This window comes from Oncorhynchus gorbuscha, linkage group LG17 (genome assembly GCF_021184085.1).
Source record: "Oncorhynchus gorbuscha isolate QuinsamMale2020 ecotype Even-year linkage group LG17, OgorEven_v1.0, whole genome shotgun sequence".
NCBI lineage: Eukaryota > Metazoa > Chordata > Actinopteri > Salmoniformes > Salmonidae > Oncorhynchus > Oncorhynchus gorbuscha.
In genome coordinates this window covers 30789123-30814319 of record NC_060189.1, presented here as the reverse complement: position 1 = coordinate 30814319, position 25197 = coordinate 30789123, and the positions used below count along the sequence as shown (strand labels likewise).

General features: G+C 42.6%; 1 protein-coding gene across 1 annotated transcript in view; it reads right to left on the bottom strand.

The window, feature by feature from the left end:
* Positions 1-25197, bottom strand: part of LOC124001475 (sprouty-related, EVH1 domain-containing protein 1-like) — a 76811-nt gene that overhangs the window by 21914 nt on the left and 29700 nt on the right. The window contains exon 2 of the mRNA XM_046308268.1: positions 5190-5403. Coding sequence (XP_046164224.1) covers positions 5190-5403 — 214 coding nt within the window. The remainder of the gene's footprint in view (positions 1-5189; positions 5404-25197) is intronic.

Here is a 25197-nt window from a genome sequence, read left to right as displayed (position 1 = left end):
TGGAACAAGAAAATGTGCTTTTCTTTCAAAAACAAGGACATTTCTAAGTGACCCCAAACTTTTGAACGGTAGTGTACAGTGGGGCAAAAAAGTATTTAGTCAGGCACCAATTGTGCAAGTTCTCCCACTTAAAAATATGAGGCCTGTAATTTTCATCATAGGTACACATCAACTATGACAGACTAAATGAGAAGAAAAATCCCGAAAATCACATTGTAGGATTTTTTATGAATTTATTTGCAAATTATGGTGGAAAATAAGTATTTGGTCAATAACAAAAGTTTCTCAATACTTTGTTATATACCCTTTGTTGGCAATGACAGAGGTCTAACGTTTTCTGTAAGTCTTCACAAGCTTCACACACAGTATTGCTGGTATTCCTCCATGTAGATCTCCTCTAGAACAGTGATGTTTTGGGGATGTTGCTGGGCAACACGGACTTTCAACTCCTTCCAAAGATTTTCTATGGGGTTGAGATCTGGAGATTGGCAAGGCCACTCCAGGACCTTGAAACGCTTCTTACGAAGCCACTCCTTCGTTGCCCGGGTGGTGTGTTTGGGATCATTGTCATGCTGAAAGACCCAGCCACGTTTCATCTTCAATGCCCTTGCTGATTGTAGGCTTTGTTACTTTGGTCCCAGCTCTCTACAGGTCATTTACTAGGTCCCCCCGCGTGGTTCTGGGATTTTTGCTCACCGTCTTGTATGTCTTCCATTTCCTAATAATTGCTCCCATATTTGATTTCTTCAAACCAAGCTGCTTACCTATTGCAGATTCAGTCTTCCCAGCCTGGTGCTGGTCTACAATTTTGTTTCTGGTGTCCTTTGACAGCTCTTTGGTCTTGGCCATAGTGGAGTTTGGAGTGTGACTGTTTGAGGTTGTGGACAGGTGTCTTTTATACTGATAACAAGTTCAAACAGGTGCCATTAATACAGGTAACTAGTGAAGCACAGAGGAGCCTCTTAAAGAAGAAGTTACGGGTATGTGAGAGCCAGAAATCTTGCTTGTTTGTAGATGATCAAATACTTATTTTCCACCATACTTTGCAAATAAATTCATTAAAAAAATTCTACAATTTTTCTAATTTTGTCTGTCATAGTTGAAGTGTACCTATGATGAAAATTACAGACCTCTCATCTTTTTAAGTGGGAGAACTTGCACAATTGGTGGCTGACTAAATACTTTTTTGCCCCACTGTATATATTGGGGCAGGGGTGTATATATACCCATTGATTCTTGGAGAATATAACTATACACCCAATAACATTCATTTATAAGTCTAAGTATTAACTAAGTATTCTAGCTTTAAGAACTACGTTGGTTAAGGAAGATTGACTTTTTATCTTTCTTAAAACACTCCAATACAAAAGTAGCCTATTAGACAGGCTACACAAATAGTAGACAGAAATAGAAAGTTAGGTTAAATCTAGCAGTGGAGAAAGAAATGTTGTATTAAAGAGTCAAAAAGCTTAAAACCCTTTACATTCGTGGGAATTGAAACATTTCTTACAGAAGAAACGATATGCATATGAAAAGCATATGCATAACCATTGTAGCAATTGAAAGGGAACAATTTGGAGATAATGGGAACATTATTAGACCAAAAGGTGAGCACGCAACATTTCACTTGAATCAAAACATTACTCTGTTGATTTGATTATATTTTGTACTTCTTGCAACATTTGTTGATAACAAAATCTGAAAATACTCTGGATAACATGATAAGACTATTCATGGAAAATGTGGGGTAGGTGCAACATAACATTTACAAAGGTTTGAGTGAGAGGGCTAACTGGAGTCCCCAAGTGGCACACACCTCTCCAAAATGTGCACAGTTCCTAAGCAATCTCACTGCACTTATGACTCACAAGAAGTCTTCAACTATAAGGTACTGTTTTGAGCTTCCTAGCTGTGCCCGCTGAGGAAGCAGAGCAAGCACACTTGTAAATGTTTCATTTAAAAACACACCCCTGCATCACCAAATTACTTTTGTAGTTTACGCAATCCAAAAATGGTAGAGTAAAAATCTCAAAATGGGTCAGTCGGGCATGATTTCAAAGCCTTTTCTATTGCCAACATGACTAGCTCATTTCTAAAATAGGATCTGACAGTGCTAGGCGTGCACAAGGCAGTTCAGAGAAACAGAGCGTAATGTTGGTGCGTATATAGAAAGGGGTCATGAGTGTATTCAGGTGTGTGTGCCGCGCCAAATATTCTTCACAATAAACAAACATAGGCTCAACTCTGTTCAGAACAACCCAGGGTTTGACAACACGTCATCTTGTAACTGTACAACATTTACATTTACATTTAAGTCATTTAGCAGACGCTCTTATCCAGAGCGACTTACAAATTGGTGCATTCACCTTATGACATCCAGTGGAACAACCACTTTACAATAGTGCATCTAAATATTTTAAGGGGGGGTGAGAAGGATTACTTTATCCTATCCTAGGTATTCCTTAAAGAGGTGGGGTTTCAGGTGTCTCCGGAAGGTGGTGATTGACTCCGCTGTCCTGGCGTCGTGAGGGAGTTTGTTCCACCATTGGGGAGCCAGAGCAGCGAACAGTTTTGACTGAGCTGAGCGGGAACTGTACTTCCTCAGTGGTAGGGAGGCGAGCAGGCCAGAGGTGGATGAACGCAGTGCCCTTATTTGGGTGTAGGGCCTGATCAGAGCCTGGAGGTACTGAGGTGCCGTTCTCCTCACAGCTCCGTAGGCAAGCACCATGGTCTTGTAGCGGATGCGAGCTTCAACTGGAAGCCAGTGGAGAGAGCGGAGGAGCGGGGTGACGTGAGAGAACTTGGGAAGGTTGAACACTAGACGGGCTGCGGCGTTCTGGATGAGTTGTAGGGGTTTAATGGCACAGGCAGGGAGCCCAGCCAACAGCGAGTTGCAGTAATCCAGACGGGAGATGACAAGTGCCTGGATTAGGACCTGCGCCGCTTCCTGTGTGAGGCAGGGTCGTACTCTGCGGATGTTGTAGAGCATGAACCTACAGGAACGGGCCACCGCCTTGATGTTAGTTGAGAACGACAGTTTGTTGTCCAGGATCACGCCAAGGTTCTTAGCGCTCTGGGAGGAGGACACAATGGAGTTGTCAACCGTGATGGCGAGATCATGGAACGGGCAGTCCTTCCCCGGGAGGAAGAGCAGCTCCGTCTTGCCGAAGTTCAAACATAGTGATCATAAACGTTGACACTATATATGACATGGGTTTTATGATTTGGAAATGTGAAGAGCCCATTTGGACTCACAGGTGTTTGGCTTTGCTCGTATGACATCAAAACTGTATTTATTATAATCCACAGCGTCTCATCTTTAAAAACACATGGTCCTCTTATTTACAGTATGCCCCCAAAGTTGCCCAATTACAGGGAGGGAAGGTGACAGCTTCTTGTCGCACATCAAATCAAAGTTAATTTGTCACATGCGCCGACTACAACAGGTGTAGTAGACCTTACAGTGAAATGCTTCCTTACTGGCTCTAACCAATAGTGTGGAGGAAAAAAATGTGTGTGTGTATGTAGGTAAGTAAAGAAATAAAACAGTAAAAAGACTTTTGAAAATAAGAGTAGCAAGGCTACATACAGACACCGGTTAGTTCGGCTGATTGAGGTAGTATGTACATGTGGGTAGTTAAAAAGAGCGCTGTTATAATCTGAGACCTGCTAATTCAGCAGCCAATTAAAGCTGTGTTCTTTAACACACACACACACAGAGAGAGAGACCACAGAGAGAGAACAGAGAGAGAGAACAGAGAGAGAGGAGGCCCATTGGTGGCTATATCAGGAGCCCGCTGACTCATCAGTACACTCTGTGCCGCATCACTGCACTGATAGCCAGATCCCCCTCCAACATTGCAGTCACCACCTCTTCTCCCTCTTTCCCACTCCCTCTCTCTTTCCGTCAAATGTTTTGTTCCACTACCTCTTGTAATTTGACTGGCCATTTCGCTCTCATCCTCTCTCCATCTCTTTCACTGCTCCCTTCTTTCTCTTGTTCTCTGGCTCCAACTCTTCCCGTGTTTCACCCTCTTCCTTCCCTCGATGCATTTCTCTGTGCCCCTCTCTCTCTGGTGTCCTCAATCTGCTGGTGGCACAGTGGGTAATGCCAGCTGACACCCTGGCACTGGGTGGCATGCCCCATACAGCCTACATATGGTGGGGTGTTTGTTGTGGTGGCCGGGGAAGCCATGTATTACTACATGAGCCACCCAAACATCTGAACTGAAGACGTGCTGTAGGTCTGACTGTACAACACTCCGAGAGCACGCCCTGTCCCACCGCGTAAACACACACGGGGTGGGAACTATGAGTGTCAGTCTGAGGTGGAAGGATTGTCTCTAGTAAAACGGCGGGTTGGACCTCCCGCTTTAACAAGCCACTGGGATTGGTGACATCACTATATTCACGCTCCATGTTGCACAGTGGCCCAGGCTCAGAATAGACAGTTACACTTGAAGTGACATGGCAGGGAGGAGTCACGTATCCGCAAAAATGAATTAATACAGTCATCTCTTAATTCTTGTCAAGGAAATATATGTTTTTACATGAAAAAATAGAAAACGGTATCAGAGTTTTAGGGCAAGAGCATAGGTATATATATAGATATATATTCATATATATATATTCATGAATTGAAGCAGTGCTCAGAGCATGACTATCCATTCGTTCATTTCCTTCCTTCATTCTTTTCCCTCTGATATAGTTTAACGTTTAAGTTCCTACATCCCCCATTCTCTTCTCCTGAGCAGTCTGTCCTTCTCTTCTCTCTGATGATGTCAGCATGTATCACACACTCAGTCAGCCCTGCTCCTATTTACAGATACCTACCTTGCAGTGGAAGAAAGACAAACATTCACTTCCTGTGTGTGTGTGTGTGCGCGCCTGTTGATCTCATCCCACGACCCCCTCAGTGGTTGTTGCGTCACAGGCTGAGTCGGTACATAGTACATAGCGAACATACTTGCACTCCATTGTGAGCGACGAGTGTTAGGCGTGGGTGAGGTCCTCAGAGTGAGCAAGAGTTACAAGGTGAGGAGTGTGAGGTGTGTATAAAGAATGTGTAACCCCTTGAGTGGAAGGTTGGTATAGTTTTATAAGAATCGTAGGCTACATGTCATACATCTTAAATGGGGAGAATTGTGCTTGCTTGGTGTATGTGTTTAGAAAGCCAGTTGGACCTTTACCGATTTGTCTTTCAGCCTCTCCCCCTTGATGAGGAAGTCTGCTGTGGGGTTGGTGGTGGTGGTGTTTGGGTCTGTGGTGCTGCCGTTGCTGTCCGCTGTCTGGCTGACTTTGTAGACGGTAACGCAGCTGAGGCCCCCGCCTCCCAGAGGCAGCCACCCACCACTGGAGTCATCCCGAGTCATGACCACTGCTCTCACACGCGCATAACTGTCACTGCAGAGAGAGAGAGACATAGTTAGGGTGGGACCGCAACAAGACCATGGCATCAACTACCTCCACATATAGAGAGAAGTTGAACACAACCATGTAGCCTCATGAATATAGGGGTGCCATTGCACACAGACAGAACATGGTTAGACATAATGACTGCAACACATTCCATGACCACTGCCTCAACACACACTTTTATAACCGACCGTGATGTGACTCTCTCACAACTGTCAGTAAGTGAGAGAGGGAAAGAGAGAACCAGAGACAGGAAGACAGAGTTTGAGGTGTCAGAGAAAGACAAAATCATTTGAGCAGACGAGTCATAAAAACAAACGTTTGAACATCTTGGCCATCTATTGTTATAATCTCGACCTGGCACAGCCAGAAGAGGACTGGCCACCCCTCAGAACCTGGTTCCACCTCTATGTTTCATCCTGGGTTCATGCCTTTCTAGGGAGTTTTTCCTAGCCACTGTGCTTCTACATCTGCATTGCTTGCTGTTTGGGGTTTTAGGTTGGGTTTCTGTTTAGCACTTTGTGACAGGGCTTTACAAATACATTTGATTGATAAAAGACAATGGCAGGAGGGCCTGGGAACCCAACACACCCCAAAAACAAAAGGATATTAAACTCTTGAATAACCATTTACAACCTCCATATCCCATGGGCTTCACTGACAGATGATTTTGGCAGGACTTATCCTACTGGTTAGAGTTGAACAAATGGTAATAGCCAAGGATATATATATGCCATTTAGCAGACGCTTTTATCCAAAGCGACTTACAGTCATGTGTGCATACATTCTACGTATGGGTGGTCCCGGGGATCGAACCCACTACCCTGGCGTTACAAGCGCCATGCTCTACCAACTGAGCTACAGAAGGACCACCAGGATACCCAACCACAATCAAAAGGTATTGGAGAGGAGCATAAAATGAAGCATAAAATGCAAATCTGTTAGAGTCTATAAAGATACCAACTGAAAACTCAATCCCAGGTTACCATAAACTAAAACGCACTATGGTTATAACTAACTAGCACCACATTAAAAAGGCCCCTACATATGACAGAGGCAGAAAGTCGGTCTTTTGTGTGTGGTGTGCGGTATGTGTGTGTGTGTGTTGGGGGGGTGTCAGTCAGTGCATATGATGTGTCCCGCCTCTTTCAGGTCAAACAGTGGGTGAGTGACCACGTGGGCAGGCTACAGTACCAGGCTCATGCTGTGGCCTCACCTTTCCCCTACAGCAGGCCAGCCAGGTAGTTACTGTAGTGTAGTAAATGTATCCAGCCCTCTCCCTGTGGCTGCAGTCTGATGGCTCTCTGATTAGATAAGAACATTCCACTGGGCCACCGGAAACGACAAAGGTCAAAGTGTGCTGAGGGTAGCACTTTACAGATCCTACTAGTAACATATTAAAGGCTAGGAGGAAGAGAGAAAGGAGGGAGTTTGACCGCGAGTTGTCTTTCTCTGTGGCACGGCGCACCCTCACCGAATGATGACGCCAGTATGGGAGGTCCACAAAGTAAAACTACGCATACTTGAGAGACCAACCAGTAGATAGCTACAGTAGCCCAGTTCTTCTGGCCTGTAGTATGGCTGCAAGCAGACGAGCGGTATCCAGAGACTTGGCGGTGCTGGCTAACACTGCTGAAAACATTGCCTCTCCAGATCAACTGCTTTTCAGTGTGGAGGCATGCATAAAAAAAAAATTGGGTCAGCTAGCTGCTACAACAGACAAAAGTGAACGTGTTAATTCTTAACAATTTGAAGGAAGTTGCCCGAGGAATTCAGATTCTGGCTGAATGAAAGCAAATCCCTGCAGCAATGTTCCAACATCTAGTGGAAAGCCTTCCCAGAAGAGTGAAGCCTGTTAGCAACTAAGGGGGGACCAACTCCATGTTAATGCCCATGATTTTGAAATGAGCTGGCCGACGGAGGTGCCCACACACTTTTGGTCATGTAGTCTGTTTTCTTGACACCCCCCTTATTATCATATTGGAAGAAGAAATAAGGCAATGAATAATATCAAATTAATAAAATGAATTAGTGAGATTACATTTAAAAAAAATAATTATTGATCTATTGGTGTGCATTTACTCATCCATGTATTTATCTATTTGTGTGTGCATTTATTTATTTATAATTATGGCAGGTTTGATCCTCCATAGCCAGCGCCACTGGGTTTGGTTGCGAACATGTATTTACCCCCTCCTGTTAATTGTGATCAATTGTAGTAGTCAGTGAGCCCAGAATGAGAGAGGAAATGCTAAATGACGCTTGATGACTGAAAATTTACAAAACGTTTACAAAGAGACTGCCTATTCAAGTAATGTCAAATAGGCTAATGGTCTCCGTCAAAAGACAGTTCCTGTCCGAGTTCCGTTTTCTCCACTCATACCTGTGTAGTGTCTCTCCACTGCAGCAACAACTCAAACAGGTGCCCTTTGCTCTGCAGCCACAACTCTTGGCAAACCTTTATGCCAAGGTTATTAGTTATCAATTAATCCATTTTAGTAATCGACCTTAAACATATTTTTTCCTTGCATCCAAACTTAGGTAGACCTGCATACAAATGCTAGCCAGCCCTGGTAATAGTTGACCAAAGTTCCTTCCAGCATCAATGACCAAAGTTAATAACTCCAAAATAAATTAACTAACAAAATAGGAAAGTTGGTTTAAGCAGCATTGAAGTCACACAGTCAATTCTGTTCCCGGTGGAAGGAGGGATGAGAGGTGGGAGAAGGCCTACTGCATTACATCCCTTGTGCACAATGTCGTAACACACTCCTGGTCATGCTAATCAAAAGTAGACTTCCTTCCTAGGAAGATGGATTCATACAAACAGTAGGGCTAGAAACAAACAGGAGAGATGTGAGCTAAGATTTTTCCTGTGCGAGCACCTGGCTTGAAGTGACAATTCTCTTAACATTCCCCTGCTCGGAGGAGATTCAAATCTTTACAATACAGTAATATTTGTATACCAGTGTTTCCATTAGCTGGTAATAAAATTGCCCCCTGCCAATTGTCTGGGAGAAGAACAAAAAACGTGCGATATATGGCACTTTAGCCTGTTCATTGACTGAAATATGTCAATGTAGCACGAGAGCTGTTGATACAGCTCAAAACAATGGTTGTTACTGCTGGAGTAAAATGTGCTTTAATAAGCCCAATCATTGAGTAAAACCATTCTAAAGGCAATTACACGTGTAAAAAAAAACATTTTTTATTTTTTTAACTATGGCCACGATTAAGCGGTACTACTTTTTATTAAAACTGGTAATTGACACTTCCCATTCACCATTCAAGTGCAGAGACAACTAGGCAGGCTTCAGCGTGTCGCACACCACTTTGCAATGAGCTGGAGGCAGTATGCATTTGGAAAACATATACATTATTTTTTTAAACATGAAGGTTTTACTACATATTATGATGCATGTCTTACCTTGGTTCAAAGGCAATTATTTTATACAAATATTGAAACAAGTAGTCCCCCCCTTTATGCTGCTGCTACTCTCTTGTTAGTATCTATACATAGTCACTTTAATAACTCCACCTACATAGTACCTTGGCACCTTGACTAAACGGTGCCGCTACACATTGACTGTACCGGTATCCCCTGTATATAGTCTCGCTATTGTTATTTCACTGCTGCTCTTGAATTATTTGTTACTTTTATTTTTTTGTTAATATTTTTCTTAAAACTGCACAAGGGCTTGTAAGTAAGCATTTCACTGTAAAGTTCACTGTTGTATTCGGCGCATGTGACAAATAAAATGTGATATGACATCGCAGGTTACTACTTCACAGGAGAGCCATTTGAACGTGAACTTTTTTTTGCTGTTGATCAAAATGCGTTTTCGGGCAGAAATGCCTTCTGGAACATGTGAACTTTCATGTGCCTTAATAACAAACATGTATACCATCTGTAAATACAAATACAATTGTTAAATTACGACTCTAGTAAAACAGAAACCTTCCCGCTAATGAATGGACTGGATATGCCGAGAGAGGAGTTCAGATCGGTCAGCCTTGTAGCACCTTCTGTTTATAACATGATCTGCTCTGTACATGTAGATAATCCTTTCTACTGCAGCTTTCTTGAATGATGATATGGAGAACTGCAAAAGTGTTTCTCTGGATTACATCTTCAAACTAAAGGCAACCATGGCATCCGTGACAAAGAGGGAGAAAGATCAGATGGCATTGCACACGGTCAGTGTGAACCAGAGTGACTTGTACAAGAACGCTGTACAAACAAAACGGAAATGACAAAGTACGTGATATTTAATGAAAAGGGTTGCAGTCTGCTGTGAAGCATTCATCCATGTATACAGGTAAGAGTCTAGCTACATTTTCAGATAAAGTTTCTAATTTTGCCAGAAAGCTATAAAAATCGGTTTGTATTGCTACTACTCCATGGATTGGGATTATAGTTAATTATTTAGCTAGCTAGCTGTCTAAACAAAAATATTCCAACTTAAAGCGTACTGTTAGCTTGCTAGCTAAAATTAGCTGGCTGGCTCACTAGCTAATGTTACATATGTGATCTGTGGAGCAATATTATTTGTATCTCAGGAAACCATTCACATTGCTAGTGATAGCCTAATGTTAGCTAGCTAGCTATGACAATCGGTTTGTATTGCTAGTACTCTATGGGTTGGGATTATGGTTAATTGTTTAACTCGCTCGCTAGCTAGCTACATGTCTAAACAAAAAAGACTCCACTTTGCCAGATGACATAACCCATCAAATTAGCCAGGAGTGTCTGGCGGTGATTACGGCCATTTATTGTATAATAATGCTAATATATTTGTACCTGGAATTTGTCTTTCAGCATCAATAGAACACGCCCGACTCTCCTCAATCATTCATACAAGGAGAATGGTCTAATGCCTCCCATCAAGAGCCGGCCCAAGCAAGCACAGGTTCCACCTAAAGCATGAGGACTTGCAGCGAGTTGTGAACTTCATCAACAACTACGCAGAAGATAATACTATTGCATTACCAGGACATCACCCAGGAAACAAACACTTTGGTGGAAAGCTGCTGCTATCTCATGTGACATAATCAGCTGTGTAGTGTCTACAAGGGATCGATGACAACACTTGCATAAAGCATAAACTAATATTTTGTTTATTATTTTATCTCCAACATGATTGGCAATACTTTTCTAGATCTCAAATGATTTGTGTAGTCAGGCCGTCTTCCTTCAGGAATCTGTGAAGAGACTGCTGGTGTAGTGAAGGACAGCACTGTGACAGGGGTCAGCATTCCACAGCTGGATGGACTGGAGGATGGTACGGTGCTGGTGGAAAGCTTTGGCTGGCAACAACACCTGACTCCTCTGCCACAGAACAGGCAGTACCAGCACTTCATGTGAATATAATTTTCAGTCCATCGTATAAGGTTATTCTTATTATATAAACTTGGGAGGTCAATTGATGTTATGCAAGGTTGTAATGTCTTCTATTTTTTTGTCTATTTCCTGTTGTTGCCAAGGAGCGTTCGGACTCAGTCAGTACCAGGTTTCAGCTGCTGCGTATAGCTGACGTCTTTCCTTCCATAGATGATCTGCCTGTACAAGCACCACCTGGACTGGACACAACTAGACAAACTTATCTTTTTGAGAAGATCGGGGAGTTGTGCGACAAAGAGGCCATGGACATCACATACCCTGCCGCAAAGTCAAGGGCAGAACAGAAACAGGCTCTCCGAATATAGATTCCCTTGTTCATGCGTGGTGTGAACGGACGGGTTCATCACTGCAAGTTCCCAGTCATCCGGACTATCTTCAGTGCCTCTATGCAAATTAACATGAATCTCTCCTAACACACATAAGTCATACGTTGCTGATAATATTTGTAATATCATGCTGCTCATCCACTTTACCTCTTAATGTATGCATATAACTTAACTTGTCTCAAGTTTCACTGATATCATTATTGATATTGTTATTGTACATACTGTATATTATTTTGTTCTTTCTTTACTGGCATTGACACGGTTTAAAAAAAAAATTTTATTGACACTTTCTATTCTTGATATTGCTAGTAATCATTTCACTGTACCATTTAAACCTTCTGTAGTGACCCATTTCTCTGAACAAGATGTGGCTGGGGGTTACATCATTTCCTTCACATGACCCATCAATTAAGACAAGTGTGTCTGGGTAAGCGTCATCTAATATCTATAAAATATGTTTATCTGGACACTTTTTGATATTGCTACTATGCAAGTAACCATTCAACTGTACAGTTGACACTTTCTGTAACCTGTGCATGTGACAAATACTTTGATTTGTGGTTTTTTATATACCAGAGACAGTAATGTGAACAACAACATGACCAGCACCAAAGTTCGATTAGGATATAGGCCAAGTACTAGATAGTTTATTTCTACCTGGAGTTTCTTTTTGTAGGCTACTATTTTTAGTCTTAATCTTTGGTTGTTTACTACACTTTTCACTCTGTTTAGCACATGGCCTCACATGTGAACCCTTAAAGAGATGAGTGGGACTAAGGCTTAAGAGGGTGTGAATGATGCTGAAAGGGTGTAGACAAAGAGCTCTCCAGTAGGTGTACCATTTTCTCAAAAGTGGGGTTACAAGTTTATCAACTATGAAAACAGAATGACTTTCCCATTGTTCCTCAACTGCAGTCTATGATATACCATTTTGTAGCTCTGAGTCTTTGCTTCTATCCAATGAAGAAACATTTAAAAAATGGTCAGTCACATTTTTTGCTGGTCACACATGACCATTTGAGTTATGCCGGAAACCTGGTAACGCAATATCACTGAATGCAGACGGTTTCATAAACCGAAGAACGCCCATCCGAAAGTTACTGTTTGTACCTGAATGGCAAAACATTTTAGGAGATTGAGTAGGGCTAGACGATATGGACAAAATATAGCACTGTATTTTTCACATTTTTGACAGTATGACAGTATTTTATGTTTTGGAACAAATTTGCTTTGAGTAGTGCGTGACCCTAGGGTGGAAACAAAGTGATTTCAATGAGTCTTATCTCCATTTTGATTGGTTCATGTTGAATTGAACAGTATAAAACAAAAATGTACATTTCTGCATTTCCTGCACTGATTTGAGATCATTTACACACTGGCATTGTATTTCCAAACAAATGTAGCGCACTTTTAATGAAATCTTCAGTGCTCATTGACAATGCATTGAGTAGAATGCTCAGTTGGGCATCAATTAGGGATGCAAGATATATCGGTGAACATATCAGAACCAGCTGATATTAGCTTAAAAAAAATGCCAACATCGACCCGATATCTAGTTTAACGGCAATGTGGAAAACCGATGTCAAAGCTGACGTGCATACCTATATAAAGTAGGTACATGACGTAATGACGCAACGTCCAATTTTGCACTACACAGCATTCCTAACCTAACCCACAATGTCTGCTGTGTGGATCGAGCAGTCAACAAGTCGATCAGTCATTTCAAAGAGTAAGAAAGTTTCAGCGAGACAAGTGAAAGGCGAAATCCATTAAAGCCAATATAATAGAATTCATTGCCCTTGACAACCGTTCTGCCGTGGGTGATGTTGGCTTTCGCCGACTGGTCGAGTACCAGTACACACTACCAAGTGCGCTACTTGTCAGATGTTGCCCTACCGGAGTTACACAGTAATCGTGTCACTGCCATTAGCTTCACGACATACATACTATGGAACGCAGTTTTTTCAGTCATTTTCATTATACATAGCAATGATTTAGGAATCCTTGACAGTAAGTAATAGCTAGGTTGCCACGTGTTGTTTGCCTATTGAAATTTAACTACAGTTCATGAAAATAAATAGCTAGCCAGCTACTTAACCCTGTTACCCAAAACTAAGGTTATATGCAGCCGGTTAGTGAGGCTCAACCGGGCCGGGTTATGTGTTGCGAAGCTAGCCACAATAAGGATTAGGCACAATAGTGGAATTTGCGGGTTGCCTTCAAAATAAAAGTATGTCATTGACAGTGATGCAAATGAATAAAAATAGCAGAATTGTGCCATACTTTATTTTGAAGGCTAACCGCAAATTCCACTCTTGTGGCTAATCATCGGGGCTCACTTCACAGATTGGTCTGACTACCAACAATCAAATAAGAACCATCTTATAAATTATTTTAGATGACACCTAGCTATACAGTTAGCTACTGAAACAGCTATAGCTACTGAAACAGATATCGTTTTGCTATGTTTTTGGGGAAGATCATTGTTTGCATACATGAGCTAGCTAGCTTTTCTTTATGACCAGCACTGTAGGTGCGCTAGACAACTTTACCAGCATCATAGCATATGCATCGATGAATCGTTGTGACATATAAAATACGAGTGAGTGTAATCCATGTGTAATAACTACGTTAAAATTATGAACACGTTCAATTATTATGCGACGTGCAGTCATATTCAGATCCTGATTGGTCAAATAGACATGTCAAATAGTATATATTTTGACACGCAAAGACACAAACAGCGTTCCATAGCAAAGACCCAAACGGCGTTCCATAGCAAAGACCCAAACGGCGTTCCATAGCAAAGACCCAAACGGCGTTCCATAGCAAAGACCCAAACGGCGTTCCATAGCAAAGACCCAAACGGCGTTCCATAGCAAAGACCCAAACGGCGTTCCATAGCAAAGACCCAAACGGCGTTCCATAGCAAAGACCCAAACGGCGTTCCATAGCAAAGACCCAAACGGCGTTCCATAGCAAAGACCCAAAAGGCGTTCCATAGCAAAGACCCAAAAGGCGTTCCATAGCAAAGACCCAAACGGCGTTCCATAGCAAAGACCCAAACGGCGTTCCATAGCAAAGACCCAAAAGGCGTTCCATAGCAAAGACCCAAAAGGCGTTCCATAGCAAAGACCCAAAAGGCGTTCCATAGCAAAGACCCAAAAGGCGTTCCATAGCAAAGACCCAAAAGGCGTTCCATAGCAAAGACCCAAACGGCGTTCCATAGAAATCCTGGTTGAGAATGAAACTACTGACCAAATGAACAAAGAAACAGAACAGCAAATAAGTCAAATAAATAGGTTTTGATTATGTCTTACTGGTAAAAGGCCAATAACATTTTTAATATTGGTCATCTGTTTTGTTTTTTTGGCATGGAAATGATTTCGGATATCGGCCAAAAATGTAATGTCGGTGCATCATTAGCAGCAAAACAATATTGTGATGTAACATGCAACCCATGTATAGTTAGAATATAAATAACAGTGGGCACTTTGAATACAAATGAAAATGCCAGGGAGGAGTTATTGTGACAGGGTCGGAAGCAGTGTTGGTTAGTGTTTCTCATAGGGGACCCTATAATCTTTGGCCCCATGAAATGTTTTCATTTAGCCAACATATTCCTATTTAAATTAGAAGATACTGTTGCACAAACATGCTGATTTAGGCCAACACCATCACAGTTATTAGGCTGTATTAGCTAGCTACATTTGCTATGACTCAGTATATTTATTAGCTAGCTAGCAAACTAACTACCAATTAGCATTAGCAGCTAACACGATTTAGCTAAAACTTGCTAAGAAAAGAAAAACTAGCAGATTGTAGAGGCAAGAAACACAAATTAAGTGTAATTTTAGAATGCTTGTAGATTTATATTAATAAGAAGCAAAGTGGAAATAGCATCATTGTTATCAACATCGTTGCATCAGCTGCATTGACCATGCAGACTGAACGCAAGTGTCTCGTAGTCAAGCAAGAACAAATGCACTTCTTGAGTGACAGGGAGCGGGGCTAGGTCTGGAAAGCGGCATGGCGAGAGAGTGCGGAGAGGGATAACTATAAAAATATACGATACACATCGCATATCACATTTAATAAACCAAACATTAAAATACTGTTATAGAACATAGAGTAAAAACCCAAACCGGTCCGTGCATCAATATCGGAATATAGTAAAACACGTTATACTACCCAGCCCTAAGATTGAGGTGCTTAAAGTTTACCCATTTTGCATACCCCACTCTACCATGAGACATCTATGTCTTCATCACTGGAAAATATACACAATTGATTTTGATATAATTTAAAAGCTTACAAACACTTGAATTATTATTTTTTTAAATAAAGAAAATATCATTATTTTAACATCAATTCGCTAAAAACGCGTCAACTCGGTTTTTCACATTGTAAGTTAGACCCTATTTGACATCTGAGGTGTTTGTGTTGTGCCTGTCATCAGTTGCGACACAGTATACTCTTGAATACAGACAAACATTTAAATACAATGGATATAGTGCATTTGGAAAGTATTCAGACCCCTTCCCTTTTTCCATATTTTGTTATGTTACAGACTTAACCTAAAATTGATTAAATACACGTTTCCTTAATCTACACACAATACCCCGTAATGACAAAGCAAAAACAGGTTTTTAGACAACTTTGCAAATTTTTATAAAAATAAAACAGAATTACCTAATTTACATAAGTATTCAGAACTTTTGCTATGAGACTCAAATTGAGCTCAGGTGCATCATGTTTCCATTGATCATCCTTGAGATGTTTATACAACTTGAATGGAGTCAAATTCAATTGATTGGAAAGGGACAAATTATATAAGGTCCCACAGTTGACAGTGCATGTCAGAGCAAAAACTATGCCTTGAGGTTGAAGGAAAGGCCGTAGAGCTCCGAGACAGGATTGTGTCGAGGAACAGATCTGGGGAAGGGTACAAAAACATTTCTGCAGCATTGAAGGTCCAAGAACACATTGGCCTCTGTCATTATTAAATGGAAGAAGTTTGGAACCATCAAAAAGCATCCTAGAGCTGGCCGCCAGGCCAAACTCAGCAATAGGGAGAAAAGGGCCTTGGTCAGGGAGGTGACCACGAACCCAATGGTCACTAACAGAGCTCCAGAGTTCCTCTGTGGAGATGGGAGAACCTTCCAGAAGGACAACCATCTCAGCAACACTCCACCAAACAGGCCTTTATGGTAGAGTGGCCAGACGGAAGCCACCCCTCAGTAAAAGGCATGACAGCCCGTATGGAGTTTGCCAAAAGGCACCTCAAGGACTCTCAGACTATGAGAAACAAGACTCTCTGGTCTGATGAAACTAAGACTTGGCCTAAATGCCAACTAACCATTTGGCCTAAATGCCAAGCGTCACGTCTGGAGGAAACCTGGCACCATCCCTACTGTGAATTATGCTGGTGGCCAATACCGATTACTGGAGGACCAAAAAAAAAACCGATACCGATTAATGGCCGATTTTTATAATAATGACAATTACAACAATACTGAATTAACTTTTATTTTAACTTAATATAATACATAAATAAAATCTACTTAGTCTCAAATAAATAATGAAACACGTTCAATTTGGTTGAAATAATGCAAAAACAGTGTCAGAAGTAAAAGTGCAATATGTGCCATGTAATAAAGCTAATGTTTAAGTTCCTTGCTCAGAACATGAGAACATCTGAAAGCTGGTGGTTCCTTTTAACATGAGTCTTCAATATTCCCAGTTAACCTCTTGCTCCTACCTGGCACTCAGGCGTCCCATCTAGAGCTCTGGAAATGCAAATGCCCTACGCTAAATGCTAATAGTATTAGTTAAAACTCAAACGTTCATTAAAATACACATGCAGGGTATTGAATTAAAGCGAACACTCGTTGTGAATCCAGGCAACAAGTCAGATTTTAAAAATGCTTTTCGGCGAAAGCATGAGAAGCTATTATCTGATAGCATGTAACACCCCAAGAGACCCGCAGGGGACGTAAACAAAATAATTAGCATAGTCGGCGCTACACAAACTGCACAAATAAAATATAAAACATTCATTACCTTTGACCATCTTTGTTGGCACTTCTAGATGTCCCATAATTACTATTGGGTCTTTTTTCCGATTAAATCGGTCCATATATAGCCTAGATATCGATCTATGAAGACTGTGATAAACGGAAAAAAAATAGTGTTTCATAACGTAACGTCATTTTTTTAAATTCAAAAAGTCGACGATAAACTTTCACAAAACACTTCGAAATACTTTTGTAATGCAACTTTAGGTATTAGTAAACGTTAATAAGCGATCAAATTAATCACGAGACGAAGTGTTTTCTATAGGGGTCCGTCTTGAAATACTGTCCGTGTATTTCTCAACCAAAATATCCGGTCGGAGACCTGAAGAAAAAGCCAGTCTCTTGTTCGTTTGACCAAGAAACAAAGAATTGGCAAATGACAAGACTGTTGACATCGTGTGGAAGCTGTAGGTACTGCAGCCTCAGCCCTATTTAATGTCTTTCGCCCATAACAATGGGTTGAAGCGGCGGATGGATATATTTTTCCACTTTCAGTGATCAGATTTTCCTGCACTTTTCAATGAAACGCACGTTCTGTTAAAGTCACAGCCGTGATTTAACCAGTTTTATAAACGTCTGAGTGTTTTCTATCCACACATACTAATCATATGCATATACTATATTCCTGGCATATGAGTAGCAGGGCGCTGAAATGTTGCGCGATTTTTAACAGAATGTTCGAAAAAGTAGAGGGTCGACTGAAGAGGTTTTAGGTTGTAGTTATTATAGAAATTATAGGACTATTTCTGTCTATACCATTTGTATTTCATTTACCTTTGACTATAGGCTGGCCAGTCTAATCTCGGTTGTTGATAGGCTTGAAGTCATAAACAGCACTGTGCTTCAAGCATTGCGACGAGCTGCTGGCCAATGCAGGAAAGTGCTGTTTGAATGAATGGTAAGCAGCAGCAGACTCGTAAGCACTGTCCAGTTCGACTGCTCTATCAAATCATAGACTTAATTATAATAAACTCAGAGAAATACGAGCCTTCGGTCATTAATATGGTAAAATCCGGAAACTATCATTTCGAAAAACAAAATGTTTATTCTTTCAGTGAAATACGGAACCGCACAACCTTCAATGTTATGTCATAATTATGTACAATTCTGGCAAATTAATTACAGTCTGTTAGGAAAAAATGGTCTTCACACAGTTCGCAATGAGCCAGGCGGCCCAAACTGCTGCATATACCCCGACTCTGCTTGCACAGAACACAGAGCAGTGACGCAAATTCTCTAGTTAATATTGCCTGCTAACATGAACTTCTTTAAAAAAAAAATTACCCCGTTTTTCTCCCCAATTTCGTGGTATCCAATTGTTGTAGTAGCTACTATCTTGTCTCATCACTACAACTCCCGTACCACCTCGGGAGAGACGAAGGTTGAAGGTCATGCGTCCTCCGATACACAACCCAACCAAGCCGCACTGCTTCTTAACACAGCACGCATCCAACCCGTAAGCCAGCCGCACCAATGTGTCGGAGGAAAGACCGTGCACCTGGCAACCTTGGGTTGCCCGCCACAGGAGTCGCTGGTGCACAATGAGACAAGGATATCACTATCGGCCAACCCCTCCCTAACCCGGACGATGCAAGGCCAATTGTGCATCGCCCCACGGACCTCCCAGTCGCGACCGTTTACGACAGAGCCTGGGTGTGAACCCAGAGTCTCTGGTGGCACAGCAGGCGCTGCAGTACAGCGCCCTTAACCACTGCACCACCCGGGTGGCCCCTCATGAATTTCTTTTAACTAAATATGCAGGTTTAAAAACAATATACTTGTGTATATATGTCCAGAGTTATTATTTGTAAGGAAAACAACAATGAAGGCAATGCGAGCACAGGCCAGAAAATGTGCCCCGCGTAAAAAGTTTGTACAAGACTGAGGAAATACCTACATACTTGATCTGGGGAAACACTGGGGAAGTGCTTGGGCTCTCATTAAAGAGAAGTTTGTCCGGCTCAGAAAAGCCGCAAACATAAAATTGTCCACAACAGTGAAATGGGCTACTTCAATTTGAATTCATGAGGCAGAACACACCTCAGTTCAAACTATTGTTAGAAAATAACTTGTTTGAGAATAATTTGAAATTGACAAGTTGAAACATAGCCTATAGATCATTAGCAGGTAGCCTATAGATAATTAGCAGGTAGCGTATCTTGGTTTGAGGGCAGCGCAGGTTAACTTTCCTGTTGAGTAACAATCATATTTTGGAACAGCGAGTGCTGGGGAGACCGTTAGAGATATTTGGAACTCATGCGTGAAAAGGTTAACAAGGTGACAGGGCATCATACATTGCTCAAAAAAATAAAGGGAACACTTAAACAACATAATGTAACTCCATGTCAATCACACTTCTGTCTGCTCACATGCGGTTGTGCAAATAGAATAGGCAACAGGTGGACATTATAGGCAATTAGCAAGACACCGCTAATAAAGGAGTGGTTCTGCAGGTGGTGACCACAGACCACTTCTCAGTTCCTATGCTTCCTGGCTGATGTTTTGGTCACTTTTGAATACTGGCAGTGCTTTCACTCTAGTGGTAGCATGAGACGGAGTCTACAACCCACACAAGTGGCTCAGGTAGTGCAGCTCATCCAGGATGGCACATCAATGCGAAATGTGGCAAGAAGGTTTGCTGTGTCTGTCAGCGTAGTGTTCAGAGCATGGAGGCGCTACCAGGAGACAGGCCAGTACATCAGGAGACGTGGAGGAGGCCGTAGGAGGGCAACCACCCAGCAGCAGGACCGCTACCTCCGCCTTTGTGCAAGGAGGAGCAGGAGGAGCACTGCCAGAGCCCTGCAAAATGACCTCCAGCAGGCTACAAATGTGCAGAAACAGACTCCATGAGGGTGGTATGAGGGCCCAACGTCAACAGGTGAGGGTTGTGCTTACAGCCCAACACCGTGCAGGACGTTTGGCATTTGTCAGAGAACACCAAGATTAGCAAATTCGCCACTGGCGCCCTGTGCTCTTCACAGATGAAAGCAGGTTCACACTGAGAACATGTGACAGACGTGACAGTCTGGAGACGCAGTGGAGAATGATCTGCTGCCTGCAACATCCTCCAGCATGACCAGTTTGACGGTGGGTCAGTCATGGTGTGGGGTGGCATTTCTTTGGGGGGCCGCACAGCCCTCCATGTGCTCGCCAGAGGTAGCCTGACTGCCATTAGGTACCGAGATGAGATCCTCAGACCCCTTGTGAGACCATATGCTGGTGCGGTTGGCCCTGGGTTCCTCCTAATGCAAGACAATGCTAGACCTCATGTGGCTGGAGTGTGTCAGCAGTTCCTGCAAGAGGAAGGGCATTGATGCTATGGACTGGCCCGCCCGTTCCCCAGACCTGAATCCAATTGAGCACATCTGGGACATCATGTCTCGCTCCATCCACCAACACCACGTTGCACCACAGACTGTCCTGGAGTTGGCGGATGCTTTAGTTCAGGTCTGGAAGGAGATCCCTCAGGAGACCATCCACCACCTCATCAGGAGCATGCCCAAGCGTTGTAGGGAGGTCATACAGGCACGTGGAGGTCACACACACTACTGAGCCTCATTTTTACTTGTTTTAAGGACATTACATCAAAGTTGGATCAGCCTGTAGTGTGGTTTTCCACTTTAATTTTGTGTGACACTCCAAATCCAGACCTCCATGGGTTGATACATTTTATTTCCATGGATCATTTTTGTGTGATTTTGGTGTCAGCACATTCAGCTATGTAAATAAAAAAAGTATCTAATAAGAATATTTCATTCATTCAGATCTAGGATGTGTTATTGTAGTGTTCCCTTTATTTTTTTGAGCAGTGTATATTGTTCGCTTTCTGCCGTGGTTGAGAAGGCCAAGCCCTTTGGATGAGTTATCTGTACAGCTGCCAATGCTTGATTTCCTTGCATTTTTCTCCCGTCTGCTCCTCCCGCTCTTCTCCAAGCAGAGCAGGCAGGCCCATTGCCCTAGCAACTCCAGACGCCACACAGACACAGCATGTACACAACTTTTTTTCATTTGCACAATGTCTCGCATTCACATTTGCTTGTAAATGTCCAAACGCACCAAAAGTGACATTCACATTCGGTAGCTCCTACCTATACATGTATAGCTTTATGAGCTGGTTTGCCGGTCTTTGAAATTTGATTATTTTCGTTTGCGCTCTTTAGCATATTTAGGTACCAGCGTCCATGCAAATGTGCTATTACTTTGGTTAGCATTCTGGTAATAGATAGCCAATGGCCTTATCTTTTTTTTTGGTGCCCCCTTGTGTAGTACTAAGCCAGTAATACTGTAAATCACAGGATGTGAGAAGGACTGTATTACGATATTAAATTTAGGATACCGCCCAACTATTTCAGACCACTGCAAATTTAGCTGGTACATCATTGAAATGTACATTGAATTGAAATGTTCACTTCCAATTACTACCACAAAGATGGCCGCCAGTCCACCTACCGTCAAATGTCAACTTAAAAGGGGAATGCCTATTCGATTATATATTTTTCTATGACTTCAATAGGCTTCCTATGGAAGATTGACATTGTCATTTAAAACAGTTGATATTCTCATCCAAGTCAACATTCTCTGATGTGTGGACCTCCAACCACCAACCACCACTGTTTATCTTTTACAGCTGGGAAGAGCAACTTTGATGGGGCAGGGGCCACAAAATCTGAAATGATCATGAGGGGCCGCAGTGGCTCGTGGGTCTGCGTACCCACATCCATACCCACACATGCAGTCAGAGCCGGCTCTAGCGTTCTATGGGGCCCTAGGCAAAAATGTGTTCCCCCCCTCTCATACCTTGTGAGCAAAACATTTTAGCGGACCCCCTCTTGATAGCTGAGAGAGTTTTTCAATTAATTTACTGCAATTCTACAAATTTTGTCATGGGTCGTAGAGAACATTTAGCAGTTTTTATAGCTCATTTCCTGCAATTGAACACATTTTGCCATAGGGTAGTGAGAAATATTTGCAGTTTTTAATATGAGATTTGAGTCAGACTAGCTAACAAAATCAATGGGGGCCCCCTCGACCATGATTACTATACGTTTAAATAGCTGGCCGCTAGACTCACCTTTTTTTGCTGGCATGGGCTAATTGATTGAATGTCAGTGACTGACATAAGAGAACAACTGCTGATACGCAACCACATTTCAAAATTGCACCTTCTGTATTCTACAATGTTACAACATTAAGTTGTGACTGACTGATCCGTGGGCCTGCAGAAGTGGGTCACACCCATCCCTGTTTTACAGTGATGGTAGCGTGGGGTATATACAAATGGGCAAACTTAGAGCACCTCTCCCCTTTAAATGTTTGGGCATTCAGGTCCAAAACGTTACTCTGACCACTTCTATCGTGGGCAAATATGTATAGAAAGTTTTGTTCGAAGCAAAAGGGGTGTGGTCAAAAAGTGATTGAAATCAAATGGAACGGCCCTAAAGCAACATGACAATGAGCAGCATTTGTCTGGAAAAATAGGCCTTGCACTGTCCAGACATTAAAAGATCTACAAATTGATTCAGTTCCTTTCATTCCAATTGAATTCATATTTCTCCTCTCATGCGACAACTCCTACACCCCTCCTTAAAAAGAGAAACCCACAATCTGCTAAAAAGCACGTGCTAAGCCTAGACACCAACTGCTCCACTGTCCCCACACACACACACACACACACACACACACACACACACACACACACACACACACACACACACACACACACACACACACACACACACACACACACACACACACACACACACACACACACCCCTCCTGTCCAGAGCGGGACGGTCTGTGGAGACAAAGGTTGGGCGCCGTGCTCCTCACTGGGTGCACACAGTCCACTGGACATACAATGAGAGCGGAAGCAGATCAGCTGGCTCAGGCCTGCAAGGAGAGAGAGAGGGAGAGAGTGAAAGAGAGAGGAGCCCCCCATTCCAAATTTTCTGCTGGATGACTGACTTCATTTCCGACAAAAAGGAGAAGAACAGAACAGAGGGAGTGAGTGAGCCCGGGGTAGAAAGAGGGTGTGGGTGGGGAGAGAGTCTTCAGCTCTCTTCCGGATTTAAAACCCCTCAAGTTCATCACCAAACTAGGACATGGGTCTCCTCTTCTCATGTGAGGGCATACATGTGCATTTCAGGATTATATCATCTTCCTCAATATAGGCTAGCCAAACAGGTTTGTGGAGTCAGGTCATTGAGAACGTTCGCTCAAACACCTCTCTCAAAACAATCTTGTTGGACGTGAGATTTGAAACCCAAAATAAGGTTATTTTACTCCAAGGTTTGGAAACTATGTATTTGTCAACAAAAAAATGCATAACTAAATATGTAGATCTCATGTACTGTCAGTAGGGCCTTACATCCATAGGTCATGAGCATGTTTGCAGATTTAAAATCAGTTTCCTGCATGGCTTATGCTGTGTTCTTATGCAATCTGAGTGACTCCAATATAAAATCAATGGTATGACATTTTTTGAATGTTAGATTCTCCCAGACTGTCTAGTTTTTTTTTTTTTTACCCCCTTCTCTCCCCAATTTTGTGATATCCAGATTGGTAGTTATAGTCTGCAACTCCCGTACGGGCTAGGGAGAGGCAAAGGTCAAGAGCCATGCGTCCTCCACTAACGTGTCGGAGGAAACACCGCATAACTGCCGCCCGAAGTGAGAGTGCATGTGCCCGGCCCACCACAAGGAGTCACTAGAGTGCGATGGGACAAGAACATCCCAGACGGACAAACCCTCCTCTAACCCAGACGATGCTGTGCCAATTGTGAGCCCTCTCATTGGTCTCCCAGTCACGACCGTTAATGTTATGGAAAAGTATATTGTTCCATTATATTGCTATATTATTTTTTCTAAATATTTGGTTTAAGTTATTTAAGTTTACACTGAAAACGTTACGTCTTTTTTCATACTTTTTTTGCATTGGCAAACACAATTGAGCAGTGGTGAGATCTCAGCGCGAAAGCAACATGCAGCCTCGTGTGCTCAATTCTTTATAATCTTTGCTAGTTAATGAGTCATTAGCCCTATAATTTCTGGTCAGCAACGAAGAAATGATTGCCTCCTACAAGAGCACAAAACTTGTTTTATTCTAGCCATCTTTGAAAAGCGAGTCAGGAAAATGCACTGAAGAGGGATTTTTCTTTGTGGCTTGATTTAATCACAATGGTAAATGTGCATTGATTTGTAGAAATTGCGAACCCTCTTTTTGTACTGCGGTGATAGGTCAGTTTTATGCAATACTTTTGCTTTGATTTGCCTGTTGTATGTGGAAATAGTGAAGTGATTGGTGAAATTTGCAAGCACTCATATAACATACAGGGAATTGTTGATGTTGGTTTCTTGAATCAAACAACATTTTCAATCACCTCCTTGTCTGAAGGACAAGTGGCTAAACATGTTAATGTCAAGACCTGCATGTTTTCACAAATCTCATGGAACATAGGCCTACATTGAACACCACACATTGGCTGCTACTGCAGGCTGCATCATAGAACAGCCATTTCAATAGTTATTTCCATGTTGAAAAGTCATGGTATGCATTTCCTCCATTGTTTTTGGTGGCAGGGTACTCAGGAAGGCCTACATTATGAACTTCTGTAGGCTAGGGCTGTACTTGAGAGCAAGCACGTGCTGGCCAGGCCTGTGTCCAGAGGGCCTGGCTGCTTCAGTGTGTGGTGGAGAAGGGGGATCCTGGGACAGCCATTTCCTGGCCTGACAAAGTGTCCGTTTGTCTGTGGCCCCGGCCCGTGGCTCACAGAGCTCCAGCATGCCATCATGCTTTGCTTCTGCCTCAGCCCTCTGGCTTCCCAGCCCCTGAGGGGAGAGGAGGGGGGTGAAAGACAGGAGAGGGAGAGTGGAAGAAGAGTGGGGGAGGAGGAGAGGGACGATGTGGCCTGAGCCCTGGGTGCTCGCCAAGTCACCATCCCCTCCCACCCCTATCCATCACCCTCCCCGGCTGCCTCTCT